Here is a 17,442-nt window from a genome sequence, read left to right on the forward strand (position 1 = left end):
ATTGAAATACTGATCCGTTTAGCTCTGATAATTTTATAAAATTTATTCCTATTCATTCAAATACAGCACATAGCATTTTTGGGACAATTACCCTTATTCACGAGTCGACAACCCTACTTTGCTACTTTGAAGAAATCCTACAACCTAATGTAAAGAACACTGGTGCCAAAACCTTTGTAACCACGTTCTCTTATGCGTTTCCTCAAAAAATTGAGTACGTTTGTTGAATTTTTATTGGATGGTTCCAATATTTCAATCAATAAACCATAAAACCCTGCATGGTTCTAACCCCATGAGGTGCTTTCATTCAAACACATTTTTTAACCATCGAATTCCCTAGTTGCGGTTTTATTTTAAATTTTCATAATTCCAGCCCATTTAGGATTTTCATAACGTTAACTTAAGAAGGGGGGGGGATTAATTGCCCACTAACTTATTATAGGGATATGCCAACTATTTGGCAGACTTACAACCATAATTCTAAGCCTTTTAACTTACCATTTATTCAAAAAAATACATTATAATTATACAATAGGATCAAAAATACATTAATTATCTAATATTTTATTGTAATTGTTATTTTTCCATGTCATTAAAAAGAGTATAATTATGTCCATAAGCAGCGCAACAATAAAAAAATTTTTATTGTCTTTAATAAAAAAAAAATATTATATTTAGGGAGGGTGGACTGTAAGTTACAGTATACCCAAACTATTTATCTTATTCATTGGCTTAAAAACATTTGGTTCTGTTGTTGAATATTTATTTGTTAGTTCCAAACTTTTATAGCAATAAAATCAATACACAGAAGGGGATTTGTTGTTTATAATAATTGGGGATGTGCATCAATTTATCGTCCATTTTCTTATCCCTTAAGATTTCTAATATTTTTGCAGTTTTTAAATTTGGGTTTAGAATTTTTTAAATCTACCATTAAACATTTCTTATTTTCCATTTATTATCTCTTGGGGCAAAGCCCCTAGAGGCTAGGGGCGAAGCCGCTAGTTGTCTATAAAGGAAAGATAAACGGACCTACATACAACTTTAGTTACAATGAAGATTTGCTACTTGTAAAAAAACAGAGATTGGTTATTTTAATGTCTTTTAGTGACTTTTTTGTTTCTTGTAAATTGACCATTAAAAAGTTAAAATTGTATTTCCTTTTAAATTGAAAAAGGGTAGTTTGTAATTATTTACAGCTACTTTAAGCGCTTCGATTCTAACTTGTTAGCTAAGCCATTTCAGAGATTTTACATAACTAAAATATATATATGTATGTATAAATACATTACATTATATTATATTAAAATATATCTTGATTTTGGATGGCTTCTTTGACCGCAAGGATGAAAGCGTTGCTTACTATAGGTTGCATATTGAATTTGGATTGATATGTTAAGTGTCTAAACGTTTCAACTATTAATTTTAATCTACAGAAGGGTATGAGTATCATCATTGAGGAAGTAAATTAATTAATTGGCCATTACCTTATCCCTTTAGCTCCCTGGTTCATTTTACACAACTAATATGATAGACCAGCAAAAGAACTAAGAGGAACCCCCTCCCTCCCCTCCCAATCCCCCCACAAAAAGGGTTAAGTGTTGAATCAAATCAAATCTGCATTTTATATTATTGTTAATGGGTTCCCACAGAACCCTGTTTCTAAAGTCCAGCTTTACATGAGTATAATAGTACAGTTTTAGCCCATTTTCTAAAATCAAAAACCAAGGAATCAAAATCGACTAGAAGGAAAATAACTTAAAATATTAAGCATTAAAAAAATACTTTTCATTTTGATGTTTATACCTAATGATAATAAACAAAATACCCTTTCTGTAGCTTTAAATATTAGGTTGGAAAGCTTAGACGATGCTAGTTTGAACCTTTTACACAAGCTTTAATCATAAGTACTCAATAGTTTTATGCTAATGAATTAAAGAGCGTGCTTATATAACTTCGTTTACTAATATAGTTTACAGTCCAATATTAATTTAATCCTTACGACTGTGATAATTTAAATCTATGTGAAACTTTGCTACAATGATGTCACACTTTAAATCCCTGTGAAACTTTGTTGCAATGATGTCACACCCCCCGAGTCGTGTATTCACATTTGTTGTGGCCCATTTTTAACCGAGCAGACAATATCATATTCAGGGAGGGAGGGCACATTGAAGTAAAAAATTACACTGGTATCTCAAATTTTAATTTGGGTAATTTCATTGAAATTTACTGTTTGGTTGTTGTGTCAAAACTTTCCAACAATTAATTGTAATCTACATAAGGAGTAATTTTATTTATCAACTTTTTAAAAGCGAAGCTTTTCTATAATTAGGGTCGGTCCGTCCGTCTGTACGTCAGTCCGTCCGTCCGTACGTCCGTCCGTACGTCCGTCCGAGATAGTTAGCTTTTATTCGTTAATTTAGGCATGTTAGAATTGTCCTATCGATTTCAAACTTTGCATGGTGATTACTGTAGTAGTTAGGTACGATTTAGAAAGCGTAGCAACTCTATAATCATTACCAGAATGTCCGTACGTCCATTTTAAACATGTTGATTTTTCTACTTTTTTAACAACACATTTTTATGTGATCTAATTATCCGTTTGATCTGATTTTTGGTATGTTGATTCCTGGGACAACAAAGACCAATATTTTAAGCAAAGCAACTCTATAATCAAGTCCTAAAGATGTAAGTATGTCCATAAACATTATCCTGTATCAAGTAGTTTTTCAACAAATTTACTTACAATTTTGCTTCGAATCTTATACTTTTATATTCTGATTATTCAGTTCAGACACTATAAAGTGTTAATGTCCGTTTGTCCTACAGTTTCAGTGCTTCGCTTTTATGGATGTTGTCATCCTTGTTTATTTTATTATTCGTATATTTTTTATATTTTGGCTCAAAACCATATATTATGTAACTAATAGATCCTTCATTACCTTATCCCTGAATTCCTAAGACAAGATATTCAAATAAAAGGCTTTGAATTGGCCGTAAGAAAATACGGGGCCTTGTACAGAGAGTAAGGGATAGGACAATGTAAAATGAATTAAGATTAATTAAAGTTTTTCTTTTATTAAACTTTTGGAGTTCATTAATTTAATCTTAAATAACTTTGATGTCAATATGAAATTATGGAAAGAAAAGAAAGAGAGTGAGTCAGTGAGAGAGACATATATATAGAGAGAGATAGATTGAGAGAGACATATATATAGAGAGAGATAGATTGAGAGAGACATATATATAGAGAGAGATAGATTGAGAGAGTGTGTGTGAGAGAGAGAGAGAGGTACTACTAAAAATTTAAATAGAAAGAGAGAAAGAAAAATAGAATGAGAAAAATAATAAAGATAAATAAAAGAATGAAATAAAAAGGGGTGTAAAGAACTTAAAAGAGGTTTTCCAAGGAGGATTGGGGTAGTTACTCTAAAGTTTAATTTTACATTAATACACAAATGATGTTGATATAAAACAAATTATAAGGGGTAGAGTGTTATATTTTTCTAGGGGTTGTTTTCTATTGGAAAGGAGGAAAGACCCTAACCTAAAATAGTTAAAAACCTATCTAGACCTACAGATAAACTCTGCTGAAAGAAAAAGAACCATATCGGTTCGGCGGTTAGCGAGATCCTAAGCTACACACAGACAGACATGTTGTTAATAGAATTCTTTACAATTAAAGAAAAAAATATGATATGAAAAAAGGATAGAACATTTTTAGGCAATAAAATTATTCTTCGGATGCCCTTTCCCTGTGGATGGGGTTTAAACGCCGTGTCTATTGTAGGATTGACTCATATTGTTCTCAAGTGAATGTATATCTTTGTATAGGCTCAATGGATATACAATACGTGGATATTGCGACAATACGTTTTTTCATGGTCAGTGGAGGTTTAGTCAATAAGGGGAAGAATGGGAGTAACATTAAATTAGCCAGCTGGGAGAAACATTTTATCAGGGTTTGCGAGAATCCTTCACAATATCCACGTTTTCTGTATCCATTAGCTTTGTATAGGTTCATGTTTTTATGCATGTTAAGATTTAACCCTAACTGTCCTAGCAATAAACTTCAATAGTTATTTTTCGCATCGAAGTATTATAGTCAGCTTTCCGCGGATAATAAATTAAAGGCCTAGGCTGAAAAAAATGTCAATTATGATAATTCTTTTCATAGAACAGTGTCTGTAATACGATACGTTATATATTTTTTTTATATGTTGCTTACCGGTGTTCTTACCGATTCAGCGCATATTAATAATCACTTTTGGAAGCACAAAAATATTATAATAACTAAACACTAAAATGTATTCCTTTAAATTATGTGTTTTTTTTTTTAAAGAGACAAACAGTTGGAAGGACAGACTGTATTTAACAGGCATTGCACTATTAAAAGAGGCTAGACTAATGAATATTGATCTTAAATGCATTTCTTTTTAAATTCAGCTTCAGTGTCGAGATAATAACATTAAAATAAATTTTAAAAAATGTCTTCATAAAGATTGAAAACTACAATAGCGCTTGCGAATATTAATTCGAAATACCCCATTTCATATAATCAAATGCATAGATTATCTAAAAAGGATTGTTAGGCTTTCATATGGTGTTCGTCTGTCCATACGTTCAAAACGGATAGCTCATACCGTCAATTAACGAATGTTAGAATTGACCTATTGATTTTAGACCGGGCTCCAACTCCATAATGATTATAAAATTTAGTCTAATCTTTTGATAATTTAGATATTATAGTTATTTGTCGCATCGTAATATAGACAGCTTTCTTTGGATATTAAAATGAAAAATAATAAGAATATGCAAACAAAACTTGTTTTAATTTTTATTTTTATTATCGTGGACAATTGTCTGTAATACGATGCTATACATAATTTTTCAGTATTTTAATCGGTTTTGTAAGGATAAGGAAAAATTATTTAAAAACTTAGATCTAAATGAGATATTATAGTTTACTAATCAACATAATTCTAGGCTGTTCAACCTTTTTTGTTATGGAAAAATAATTTTAGTCTCAGGGTGTTCATTCATATTTACAAAAAAAAAGATATTGGTGTATAATAAATAAAAATATTGAATTGAAACTGAAGTTTAATCATGGATATAGGATATGCGTGGATATATTAACATGGGAAAATTTGTTGTCAATTTAGCTTGCCAGCATGGATCTAATTTATCATATTGGTCCGTTCGCTCATTCAGTAAGAGTGAAGGCGATAGGCTAAAAGGGCTGGATAGGGTTATCGTTGTTTTAGCCTGCTGTGTGCATCACTTTATCGGAGTACATGATAATCTGGTGCAATATCCAAGTAATTTTATATCCATATCCTTGTATTTTAATTCCACATTTCGATAAGTTTAATATCGAAAATATGAATTTTTGTAAACAAGATAAAACAGCAATTTGCGTAATTTTGGTAACGTTTTGAAATTGTGTCAAAATTTTAAGAAATTTTGCAAAATATGGAGCCGTCGTCGTTTGGTTGTTTTTGGCCACTTTAGGCTTCATTTTGGCCACTTTTTGGGGGAGGGGTGAATCCTATTTCTATCTAGTGAACCACAAGAACCCCCCCCGCTCTACTTTAGAAATCTGCCCAAACTTAACAGCCCTCACTAGCCCCCCCCCCCCCCTCAAAAATTTAAAATTAGGATTTGGGGAGGGGGTGTTGGTCATTTGCGAAAAATGAGATTTTGCCGACACTTTTGGTTTTGATGTCTTCATTTCACAAAATTTTATACTTTTTAGGTCAACAAATTTGATTTATTTTTGGTGTTTAGGTATTTTAATTTTGAGAACTTTATTTTTATACCTAACCATAAGTTTATAAACTTTTCTTTCGAGAAAATGAATAATTTCAAAATTTAGAAAATAATCATTATCAATAAAAACTATATTTAATATCTACATCCTTACATAAAAGTAACAGGATGTCTATCTGTGTGTACCAAATGATTTCGCTGACGGCTGGACCGAAATGGTTCTCCTTTACAATGTATCTTCTCATAGGTCCTGGAAAGGTTTTTAAAGTTTTGGGGAGTGGGTACCTTCACTTTCTAAAGAGATAATGTTACCTACCCAATTTTTTCAAATTATTCTTTTTAGAACTAGAAATGGAAGGGGGTCGAATTTGTCCCTACCTCAAGTGCTAATATAAAGTACAAACAATTTTTTGGCTTGATAGTTGCGACACTTGTAATATTGTGACTGAAAGCCTAAACTAGCCACGACTTGGCAATAAAGGGTTGTCATACGACTTTTAGAATATGATTATCACAGTTAGGTAGATAGAAAGATAGATAGATAGATAAATAGATAGATAGATAGATAGATAGATAGATAGATAGATAGATAGATAGATAGATAGATAGATAGATAGATAGATAGATAGATAGATAGATAGATAGATAGATAATTAAGCTGGGCAAGTTGCATTTTATATAATATTTATTAACATACTTAATTTAAGATTATAATTACGATGTGTGCAGTTTTGGAAATTCAAATGAACATGTCAGATTCAAATCATTAATGTACAAAATCCCTTCTAAAGTAAGGGGTTAGGCTTATCAATAAATATATTTTTAGTGGGGTTAGAGGGGTTTCCTTTTGGTCTTTAAACTGAATCTAAAAATACATTAATATTTAACAGTTATCTTTAATTATGCGTTTAACATCTTTCTTTTCAAATGTTTAATGGCAATTAGCAGAGTCATTTGCACAATTTAAGATGCATTATTTTTCAGTTGAAGCAGTGACGTGCATAGGGCTTTCTCAGGGTGGTGCGTTAAGGGGTGTGTGTGTCTTTTTTACCTTGACAGCCCTTTTGATGTTTTTTTAAGGGGGTTGTAGACTATTGTTTAGTAGGTTGTTTAGAGGTGTAAAGTGATTGACACCTAGAGGGGTGTAATAACCCCTCTCTAATTTTAGATTTTAACCAGTTAACCCTTTAAATGTAAAAGATAGTTTATTATGTTTTGTAAATTTAAAATTAAACAGCCACTATAGATTTTTTCTTAAAGCCTAAAAGATGTTAATAAATTACAGCCCTAGTAACTTTTTAATTACAAAAAAGTTCTCAAAGGAAGGGACAAAGGTAGAAAATCCAAAATGACTCAATTAATGAAAACTCTTAATCAAAAAAATCGGATCTACTGCAGTTCACGGTAAAATATTGCTGGTAAGCAATATTTCCAAAAATCTATGAATTTTAAAGGTTGCTAGCTGCCAAACGGCTGAACGTACAGATCATACCCGCACACCATTTTAAGCGGCATAAGAAATCCTACAAATAATCTGGAATAGCCAAGATCCAATTATGCACAGGGAAAGCTTCACTGAAGAAAAAACGCTTAAAATAGGTCTTTTTCGCGCATTTCTCTGCACTGCGAGATAATTATGCATTATTGATTTATGGCTATTCCAGATTATTTGTAGGCGTTCTTATGCCACTTAAAACAGTGTGCCGGCATGATCTGTACGTTCAGCCGTTTGGCAGCTAGCAGCCTTTAAAATTCATAGATTTTTGGAAATATTGCTTACCAGCAATATTTTACCGTCAACTGCAGTAGATCCAAAAAATCTAGTCTTTTAGCTCTCTTAAAAGCTGATATAGTTGGGGGGGGGGGGGGATTATTATCCCTCTCTCTGACCGAAGAGGTAATAAATCTAGTATATCAATGTTCATTTTCATAATTTTCTTTCCACGAAATTATTGCATATTTTTAATATTAACTACTTTAAATGGATGAATATTAGATGAAACATTATTTTTTATAACTTCAATGATGTTTAATATCATGTAATATATCAAATTAATGGAGGGTATTCATACACGTCTACGAATTTTCTTCTAAACGAAAATTTAGTTTGGTTAGTTATCAAAATATTACAGGACACCGGCGTGCATAGGGCTTTTTCCAATGGTGTTTAATTGATTAATTATTTGTTGGCTTATCGACCTTGGGGACTTTTATTGAATTTTGATTGGTTGGTTTATTAAATTGAGTGTCCATACGTTTCAACCATTAATTGTACTCTACAGAAGGGGTAATTTTGTGTATTAACATTTGGTATGTACCTGAATTCGTCGGCCATTGTCTTATCCCTTTAGATCCCTTTTTTCTTTTTTTTTCTATAGTTTTCCTTGCTTTTTTGACAAATGTGATAAACATCTTTAATGTATGCACTAAAGTCAGTAATATAAAATCCCATATACCTTTCTAAAGTAATTGGAGGTATGTGTGATGTTTTGCATGTCCATTTTCATTCCTGTAAAGTTATTGCCACCGTGGCATTCATTACCAGACTATGGTTATTTGGTTGATTAAGGTTACTTGCACTAATGATTTTTTAGGGATTTTACAGGGATAGGGCAGATTGTTATGATGATAATCAAAATTAACCCCTTTTGAAGATTAAATTATTGCATGAAAAGCTTGGATACTGCTATTTTGAATTAACCTATCAAAACAATTCGAATACTATAAAGGTTTTAAGCCAACGAATCAGATATAGTATTTATAAAACTTAAGACTGTAGGTTATAGGCTATTTTTGAACATAATTGACTTTGTGTGATGCTGTCTAAAATGGTGCAAAAAATGGGGACAAATTTCAAATTGATTTGACGGGGCTGTTTATTTACGTCACAAGTGAGGGGAAAGAAAAGGGAAGGAGGAAAGAAACCCCCTAGAAAAGAGATGGGGGTATGACGTCACACGCCAAAACAATTTGAAATTTGTCCCCATTTTTGCACCATTTTAGACAGCATCCTTTGTGTGCTCGTGCGTGGTTAAAACAACGGCCCAATTTTTGATAATTATTTTAAAACATTATCTAATTATCCCAATTTATTTTAAAATCTCTTTTCTATCCGATAAACCATTTAGCATTCCCCTCCTCCAAATAAATCTTTAATAGCGCACTTTATGACTGATCGACCGTCCAACCAAAACGTCGTGATTTTAAAAAATGTTCATAAATAATAAGCAATCTAAAAAAATCTTTTTGAATTATACCAAAAATATAAATTACTTGAAAATTGGGTAGGGGAGGGTCATATAGAGTTCCTTTAAAAAAAAGATAATTGTACTCAATTTATCCCATACTATATTTTGTAATTAATAATTTTTAAAAGCAGACTTCATAGGATAAGTAATATTGCCACAAATTCATAGATAGATATATACATATACATTCAGATGGATAAATTGATAGACATATGGGTAGAATAACAGATAAATCAAAAGATAAATAAATAAATAGATAGATTATTAGACCGATAGTGGATGGTGTGAATAGTTATTTTTGCCAGCTACGAGCATCCCTTTATCAGAGTACATGAAAATCTAGTGCAGCATCCAAGCAATAGTATATCGATTTAGATATTATGTATTTAAGTATTTAATGGCTAAGATTTTATATTTTAGCACAATTAAAAGTTGTATATATTTATTTGGTACATTTGTACTGAAGTTATTAAAATGATAAAAGCTATTTATACAGATAAATCAACAAAAAATAGACATATGAACAGACATATAAGCAGACTGACAGACATACCAAAATATTGACAGAAAAACAGACAGCAAATAGGACAAATATTAATAAAAATATTACAGACATACAGACAAACACACTGGCAGAAAAAAACAGACATACAGAAAGACATACGGACAGACAGATAGACAGACAAATAATAATCAGATACAATCTGAGCAAATACTAAAATTGTACTCTTTTGTCCAATTTTGATGCATTTTTAAAACTGTCAACAGCCCTTTAAAGAACCGTTTTTTTGTACTACTTTCAGTAGCAATGCTACTCAATCTATTACTTGATCGGTCGGTCGGTCAGGAAGACGCACGAAGCAGGACGACGGCGGAATGCAACATTAGTACCCAAAGTTTTCTTACTAATTGCCTTATACACTATGGGTACTTTCATTGAATTTTGCTATGTTGGATCTAAATTAGTAGTGTCCAAACTTTTCAACCAATAATTATACATCTACATAAAGGGCCATTTTGTTAATGTTTTTAAATTTATCAGCCATTGTCTTATCCCTTAAAATACCTGACTTTAACCCTGTATATATATCTATGCTTGCCTCAGCTGGATCTTTAAATCATTTTTGTGGTGAGCCAGATCGGGGTGAGCCAAATTTCAGCCAATCACAGCGCGGCATTTCATAAAATGCTGTGCTCTCATTGGTGGAAAGCTGGCTCACCCCGATCTAGCTCACCACTAAAATGATGTAAAGATCCAGGTAATATTTTTTTTAATTTAAGATAATTATCATCTGATATATGGGTGACTAAAAATCATAAATTTATAGTCAAAAACAAAAAATTTTTAAGTGGAGGGGGGATTATTATTTTTTGGAGCTATGACTTTCTGAGGTTATTATGTCCCCCTCACCGCTGAAAATAGCCTAAACCCCGTTGAAGAACAATAAATTTATAAGGATTTTAGAACTAAAACGTTCTTTTGCTGTATTTTTTTTAAAATCAAGCCAAGCTTAATCCTTAAGTACTTTTGCTTCAAAAACTAGCACATAATAAAAGACGAACTATGATCAAAGGGTTGTAGGGATTAGTATCTATCTATTAAGGAACAGCAACAATTTATGATCAACAAAATAACCCCTTTTGTAGAGTACAGATATTGGTAAGACTTTAGATCGACCAATGAATCTACAATGGGGGATGAACATCAATATATCGTCCATTGTCTTATCCCTTAAGATCCCTGAGGGAGAGCATAACTTACCATAACTAATTATGTTTTTTTTATTATTCATTGTCCTACCCCTATATCCCTGTTGAACTGGGGAGAACAATGGATTTATTATTACTTGGATGTTACACCAGATTTTCATGTTCTTTAATTAAGTGAAACTCGCAGATGACTAAAATAACGATACCCCCTAACCACCCGCTTTACCCCGTCCCCACCTCTCTTACTGAATAAACTGACCAATAAATGAGTGCCATGTTAGCAAGCTGTACGATAATTTTTCCCCTGTCATAATATCCACGTATATTATATCCATTTAAGAGCATAACTTACCATAACTAATTATGTCTTTTCATCCTTAACAATGCCCAAACATTGACATGGATAGTACACCCGAAAGAAAAAAAATTCGTCACTAATTATAAAAGTTAATAAAAGACATTAATCCAAATTACTATCCTGTAATATAAAGTAGTAAGGTTTTATGTCTGAAGCTAAAGATCACTGTAAAGGCAAGTTCGATTTTTTTTTAAAGAAGTTTTATACATACCTTGGGTGGTTTTAGAATATTTTCCTGACCTAAAATTGCTGTTCCGAATGGGATGTTCTTTTAAGGGAAGCTTTATAAATATCTTGGATGGGGTTTAGGCTATTTTCCTGACACCCCATGCCCTCCCCTAGAGGCTAGGGGCAAGCAAAGGAACAAATTATTGTCTTAATTATCAAACATTTTAAGGGTAAGAAAAGATGCAAGATGTAAATGTACGAAGGGGTGGGTTATAAGAAAAAGAAATACATTATATGATTTAGATAGATTATTATAATACATATCTCTATACTTTGAATTATCTAGAAAATTAGGCAAAGTTTTACAACTTCTAAATAGAGCCTTTGATGTGAATCTTTTTTACAAGCGAAGCTCCTATAAAATTTGAAATGTTCAAAAATAAAACATGTCTATCTATCTATATTCTATCATATAGAGGCAAAATAGTAAGTTTTTTGTTTGAAAAAAATAATCTCGGAAATTGTTGGTGCAAGTGGAAAGCTTTAACAATGTATTTGAGTTGTTTTAGACCATTTTTCTGACCTCCCCCACGCTCTTTCCTCGAGGCTAGTGGTAAAGCTCTATATAATAAGTTTTACAATAGCTATTATTATCCAGGGCCGATAAATTGATGTATTTAATATAAGTGTTTAAATTTGTGAAGCCAACAAATAAGAAAACGTTATGTTTAAACTTTAGGGGCTAATGTAATGAATAGCCAAATGTCTCCTCCCTGATTATCATCCATCTTTTAGGAGAAAATCAAAGTGTCATATGTGACGTCATAAAAAAATATCTATAAAGGAGGGATGAGAGGAGAAGTGGGAAAGGACACCCCTAAAAAAAGAGATGGATTTTTATGACGTCACACATGACACTTTGAGTTTCTTTCTTATAGCTTCTTACATATCTATAAATATGTAATCTATTTACAAATTTATCAATTATTCAACTATTTATCTAATCATGGTTCTATTTCAGTATGTTGAGTTGACCGATGATGACCTGGAGAGCAAAGCCGGCCTCATATCCAGCGAAGCTGCCAGGTACTTTTGTCTATCTATCTCTATATCTTCTGTATTTCTGTCTACTAACGGCCTCTAGGAGCAGTTAAGCTAGGGAAGGGTGGAAGTTAACCCTCCACTTTCAACTTAAATTAGATTTTAAAAGAAAATGTAAAAAACATATTTGTGAAAATCATGTTTTGCTAGAAGCGGTTTCACTTTGGAGGGTGGAGAGGTAGCCTTCCCCTAAATAGGTATAAACCTTCTCTGGATCTACATAAATATTCACTGCAAAGCAAAACCATATCGGTTCAACGCCTAACGAGTTCACAAACAGAGACAAACATTCTGTTACTTTTTTTATAATGATTTACCTATCCTATCTATCTATTTATCTAGGATATCTCAGTTCTACAGTATCCTCACATCCAGCATCTATCTATCTATCTACATGTCTATCTATCTATCTATCTATCTACCTGTATATATATCTATATATCTATCTATCTATCTATGTATCTATCTATGTATCTATCTATCTTTCTATCTATCTATCTATCTAGGATATTCCAGTTCTACAGTATCCTCACATCCAGCATCTATATATCTATCTACATGTCTATCTATCTATCTATCTACCTGTCTATCTATCTACATGTCTATCTATCTACATGTCTATCTATCTATCTATCTATCTACCTGTCTATATATCTATATATCTATATATCTATATATCTATCTATCTATCTATGTATCTATCTATCTTTCTATCTATCTATCTATCTAGGATATTCCAGTTCTACAGTATCCTCACATCCAGCATCTATCTATCTATCTACATGTCTATCTATCTATCTATGTATCTATCTATCTATCTATCTATCTATCTATCTATCTATCTATCTATCTATCTATCTATCTATCTATCTATCTATCTATCTATCTATCTATCTATCTATCTATCTATCTATCTATCTATCTATCTATCTATCTATCTATCTATCTATTTATCTATCTATCTATCTATCGATATATATATCTATCTATCTATCTATCTACATGTCTATCTATCTATCTATCTATCTATCTATCTATCTATCTATCTATCTATCTATCTATCTATCTATCTATCTATCTATCTATCTATCTATCTATCTATCTATCTATCTATCTATCTATCTATCTATCTATCTATCTATCTATCTATCTATCTATCTATCTATCTATCTATCTATCTATCTATCTATTTATCTATCTATCTATCTATCGATATATATATCTATCTATCTATCTATCTACATGTCTATCTATCTATCTAGGATATCCCAGTTCTACAGTATCCTTACATCCAGCATCTGTCTATCTATCTATCTATCTATCTAGGATATCCCAGTTCTACAGTATCCTCACATCCAGCATCGACGTTATTTTCAAATTTTGTGATCGACTTCCAGGAAAGAAGAAAAACAGTTTTATACAAATCAATTACGGACGTACAGACAAACGGGCGTAAGTTATTGAGAATCTTCGCTACTATGAAAAGGAGATTGACTTAAATATTGAACATTTAGATAATTTTGCCAAAACAAGCAATAAGTTACTTTTTAATTAAATTAATAAAAAAAATTATGATTTGATTGCACAACCTTATCCTTTAAGTTTAACAATTATTTTTCATCATAAATACTGAACATAGACATCAAACTTAAGATATAGATAATCACATTGAAACTGTTTTTACCTTAACCAGGCTACAACGAGCTTCCTAAATCTGACCGTGACCTGCTGTTTCGGTCAGCCTGCCTGGAACTTCTTACTCTTAGGCTTGCACACAGGTAAACGGTCATTTCGGTCATAATGTGCATATTGGTCATATTATCATAATTATTCAATGAAAGGATCATGGAGCATCTCACTCTTAGGCTAGCACAGAGATAAACGGTCATGTCGGTCATGCCGGTCATGTCGGTCATAATTGTTATATAGTCATAGTAGTCATTTTTGGCATAATCTTAATTTGTCAATGTTCATTTGGTTGGTCATTGTTACCCTACCTGGAGAAATCATGCACACGGGTAAACGGTCATTTTGGTGATATTGGCCTTTTTTTCTGAAAATGGTCATATATAATCATAAAAATTAGGTTATTTTGATAAATTTTGATAATTATAGCTGTTTGTGACATTTTTGTTCAAAAAGTCATTTTGACAAAACAGTCTTCAGATGCTTTTTTTTACTTTGATAATTCAATTGTGCCTGATCGACCAATGGATCAGCGAGCAACAAATTTATAAAATCATAAAATTAAGTTGCTATGCTTTCTATTAATACGCGGTTTTAAATTGATAATACAATTCCAACATATCTATATCTACAATCAAAGATATGTATTAAAATTCAACTTAAAAAACGAAAAAGGAGTGTCTTCTTCATAATATATACGTGGATATATTGAAAAGGAAAAATATTTCGTAAATTAAGCTTGTTTACATAGACATCATTTATTGGTTAGTTCGACGAAGCCCATTTTGTTCCGAATTTGTATCACTTTTGAAAAGTGCGACTCCAGTTACGTCATATTTTTCTTTCCCGAGAAAGGGAAGGGGGGAAGACAATCTCTTCAAAAGAGATGGGGAAAACCCCCTTTTCTCTCATCTCTTTTTTCTTCTCCCCTTCCCTTTTTTTTCTTTCCCCCTTCCCTTTTTCGGGAAAGAAAAATATGACGTAACTGGAGTTGCACTTTTCAAAAGTGATACAAATTCGGAACAAAATGGGCTTCGTCGTTAGTTCGTTCATCCAGTAGGAGAGGAGGCGGTGGATGGGGTATTGTTTTTTAGACAGCTCCGATCATCACTTCAGAAAATTTGGTGTAACATCCAAGTAATAATTTATCGATTGTCTTGTTCAAAAAATATGTAAATAAAGAAAAATACAAAAATCGTACATTTTGAGCTAAATAAAGAATAAGTCTTTGTTTTCCTTAATCAGTTAGGGAGTTGAATCCATTTTTATAGAAGCAGAAATATAATCTATGATTATGGTTTGGACCCTCTAAAACTGTAATCTACCTTTCCACTTTCCCCTCTCTTGGTGAAGATATCTTCAACGCCGATACGAGTTTTGAAATGTAAGATTCTACTTTCCCTTCTCTTGGTGAAGATATCTTCAACGCCGATACGATTTTTGAAATGTAAGATTCCACTTTCCCCTCTCTTGGTGAAGATATCTTCAACGCTGATACGATTTTTGAAATTTAAGATTCCACTTTTGCCTCTCTTGGTGAAGATATCTTCAACAAGAGAGACAAAAGTGGAATCTTATATTTCAAAAATCGTATCGGCGTTGAAGATATCTTCACCAAGAGAGGGGAAAGTGGAAGGGTAGATTACAGTTTTAGAGGGTCCAAACCATAATCATAGATTATATTTCTGCTTCTATAAAAATGGATTCAACTCCCTAACTGTTAATAGTATATGAATATAAGGGGATGAGGGATAGATACATTTAAGAAGAAAAAATAAGGTTCCCCCAAAGATATTTAAAGCAGCTTATGTAATTTTGACTTGGGTTAGACTATTTTTTTTTCAGGTATGATTTCATAACCGATTTATATCCGTTGGATTAGAACCGGTTCTCAGCCATACTCAAAAATCACGCATAGCATCGTATTACAGACAATTTAGCAGAAATACTAAAATAAAAATCCTAAATTTAATTCCAGTTTTATAAGACCGTGCCGTCGGCCCCTCGGGGCAAACAAAACTATTCTTAATCTTATGATTTTTCATCTTGATATCCGCGGACAGCTGTTTATAATACGATGTGATAAATAACTATTCCTATCCCAGATGATTATATACCACAATCACGTGGAGATTTTGTGATGAACAAATAAAAAAAAACAAGTTCAATAATATCCTAAACAAAGCAAAAGCATATATATCATAGACATAGGTTTTAATTGAAGATTATTAAAGTCTCTCAACAGATTATGACGTCATACGATAGAATAGCTGATAAGAGGCTAGTATACACTGTAATTGACAAAATGTAAATTTTATTCTGGCCTCTCATTGGTTATTTTATCGTATGACGTCATAATCTGTTGAGGGACTTAAATCATCTTCGTTTCAATTTGTAATTGTAAGGCAATTATGATAAACAAAATTACCCCTTATTTACATTAAGATTATTGGTGGCAAAGTTTAGACACTGCTTGTTGGTTACTAACTAAACACAATTGGTAAGCTAACGAATTCAGAACGTGTTAATGAAAATTTCGACACCAACTTCATATAATTGTCAGTCCAATGTCCCCTCCCTCCCTTATATGAAACGCCGAACGCCAATAAAACGGACAATTTAAATTGAAGAAAATTTATGTGACTCAAATACGAAAATTGTATTTTTTAACATAGCTTAGGGGATAATGTTTCTATCAGCGGATAATTTCCTTTTTAATTAAGCTGACCCTCTTTCATAATTGTTCCACCCCCTCTTAAAAAAATGGTGTTGGATTATTACCCCCCCCCCCCCCGGAAAAAAATATAAAAAATAAAGAAAATTAGATTTTATCCCTTCACCCCCGCCCCCCCCCCTTAAACAAACAAAACAGATTGATTTTTTGTTGGGGGGGGGGAGGGGGTAAAAACTATCCAAATCAAACAAAAAAAACAATTATTTATGTTCTCGCGTTGCTATAATAAGATATCTGTGTTTTTTGCCCTAGAGGAAAGAAAAAAATACACGTTATAATTTTTATCCAAATGAAAAAAAAACAGTTCAATTAATCTATCTATGATTTTTAAGAAATTATGTAGATTAAAATCATCGGTGTAGAAATGTCAACAATACTAACTTTGAACCAATCAATCATAATATAATAAAAGTACCCATAGTTTTTGTCAACCAACTTTTTAAAAACTTTGGGTAACAGTATAACTACATGAAAAATTGTATGTCGATATTATGTCAGCCATGACTACTTTGTGGTAAGGCCACTCCTTCGATATCCTTATACTTAAGTAACAGGATGTTTGTCTGTTTGTCTGTGTATCTGTGTGTCTGTACCGAAGGATCTAGCTAACCGCTGTTTCGATCGGGTTCTCCTTAACAGGGTAGATTCTCATAAGTCCCGGG

At 32.1% G+C, this 17,442-nt stretch overlaps 1 protein-coding gene across 1 annotated transcript in view; it reads left to right on the forward strand.

Annotated features, from left to right (window-relative positions):
* Positions 1-17,442, forward strand: part of LOC145322973 (uncharacterized) — a 207,016-nt gene that overhangs the window by 163,681 nt on the left and 25,893 nt on the right. Inside the window, exons 11-13 of the mRNA XM_080165361.1 lie at positions 12,281-12,345; positions 13,687-13,753; positions 14,050-14,138. Coding sequence (XP_080021487.1) covers positions 12,281-12,345; positions 13,687-13,753; positions 14,050-14,138 — 221 coding nt within the window. The remainder of the gene's footprint in view (positions 1-12,280; positions 12,346-13,686; positions 13,754-14,049; positions 14,139-17,442) is intronic.

The sequence above is a fragment of the Acartia tonsa genome, chromosome 6 (genome assembly GCF_053477335.1).
Source record: "Acartia tonsa isolate MP-2025a chromosome 6, ASM5347733v1, whole genome shotgun sequence".
NCBI lineage: Eukaryota > Metazoa > Arthropoda > Copepoda > Calanoida > Acartiidae > Acartia > Acartia tonsa.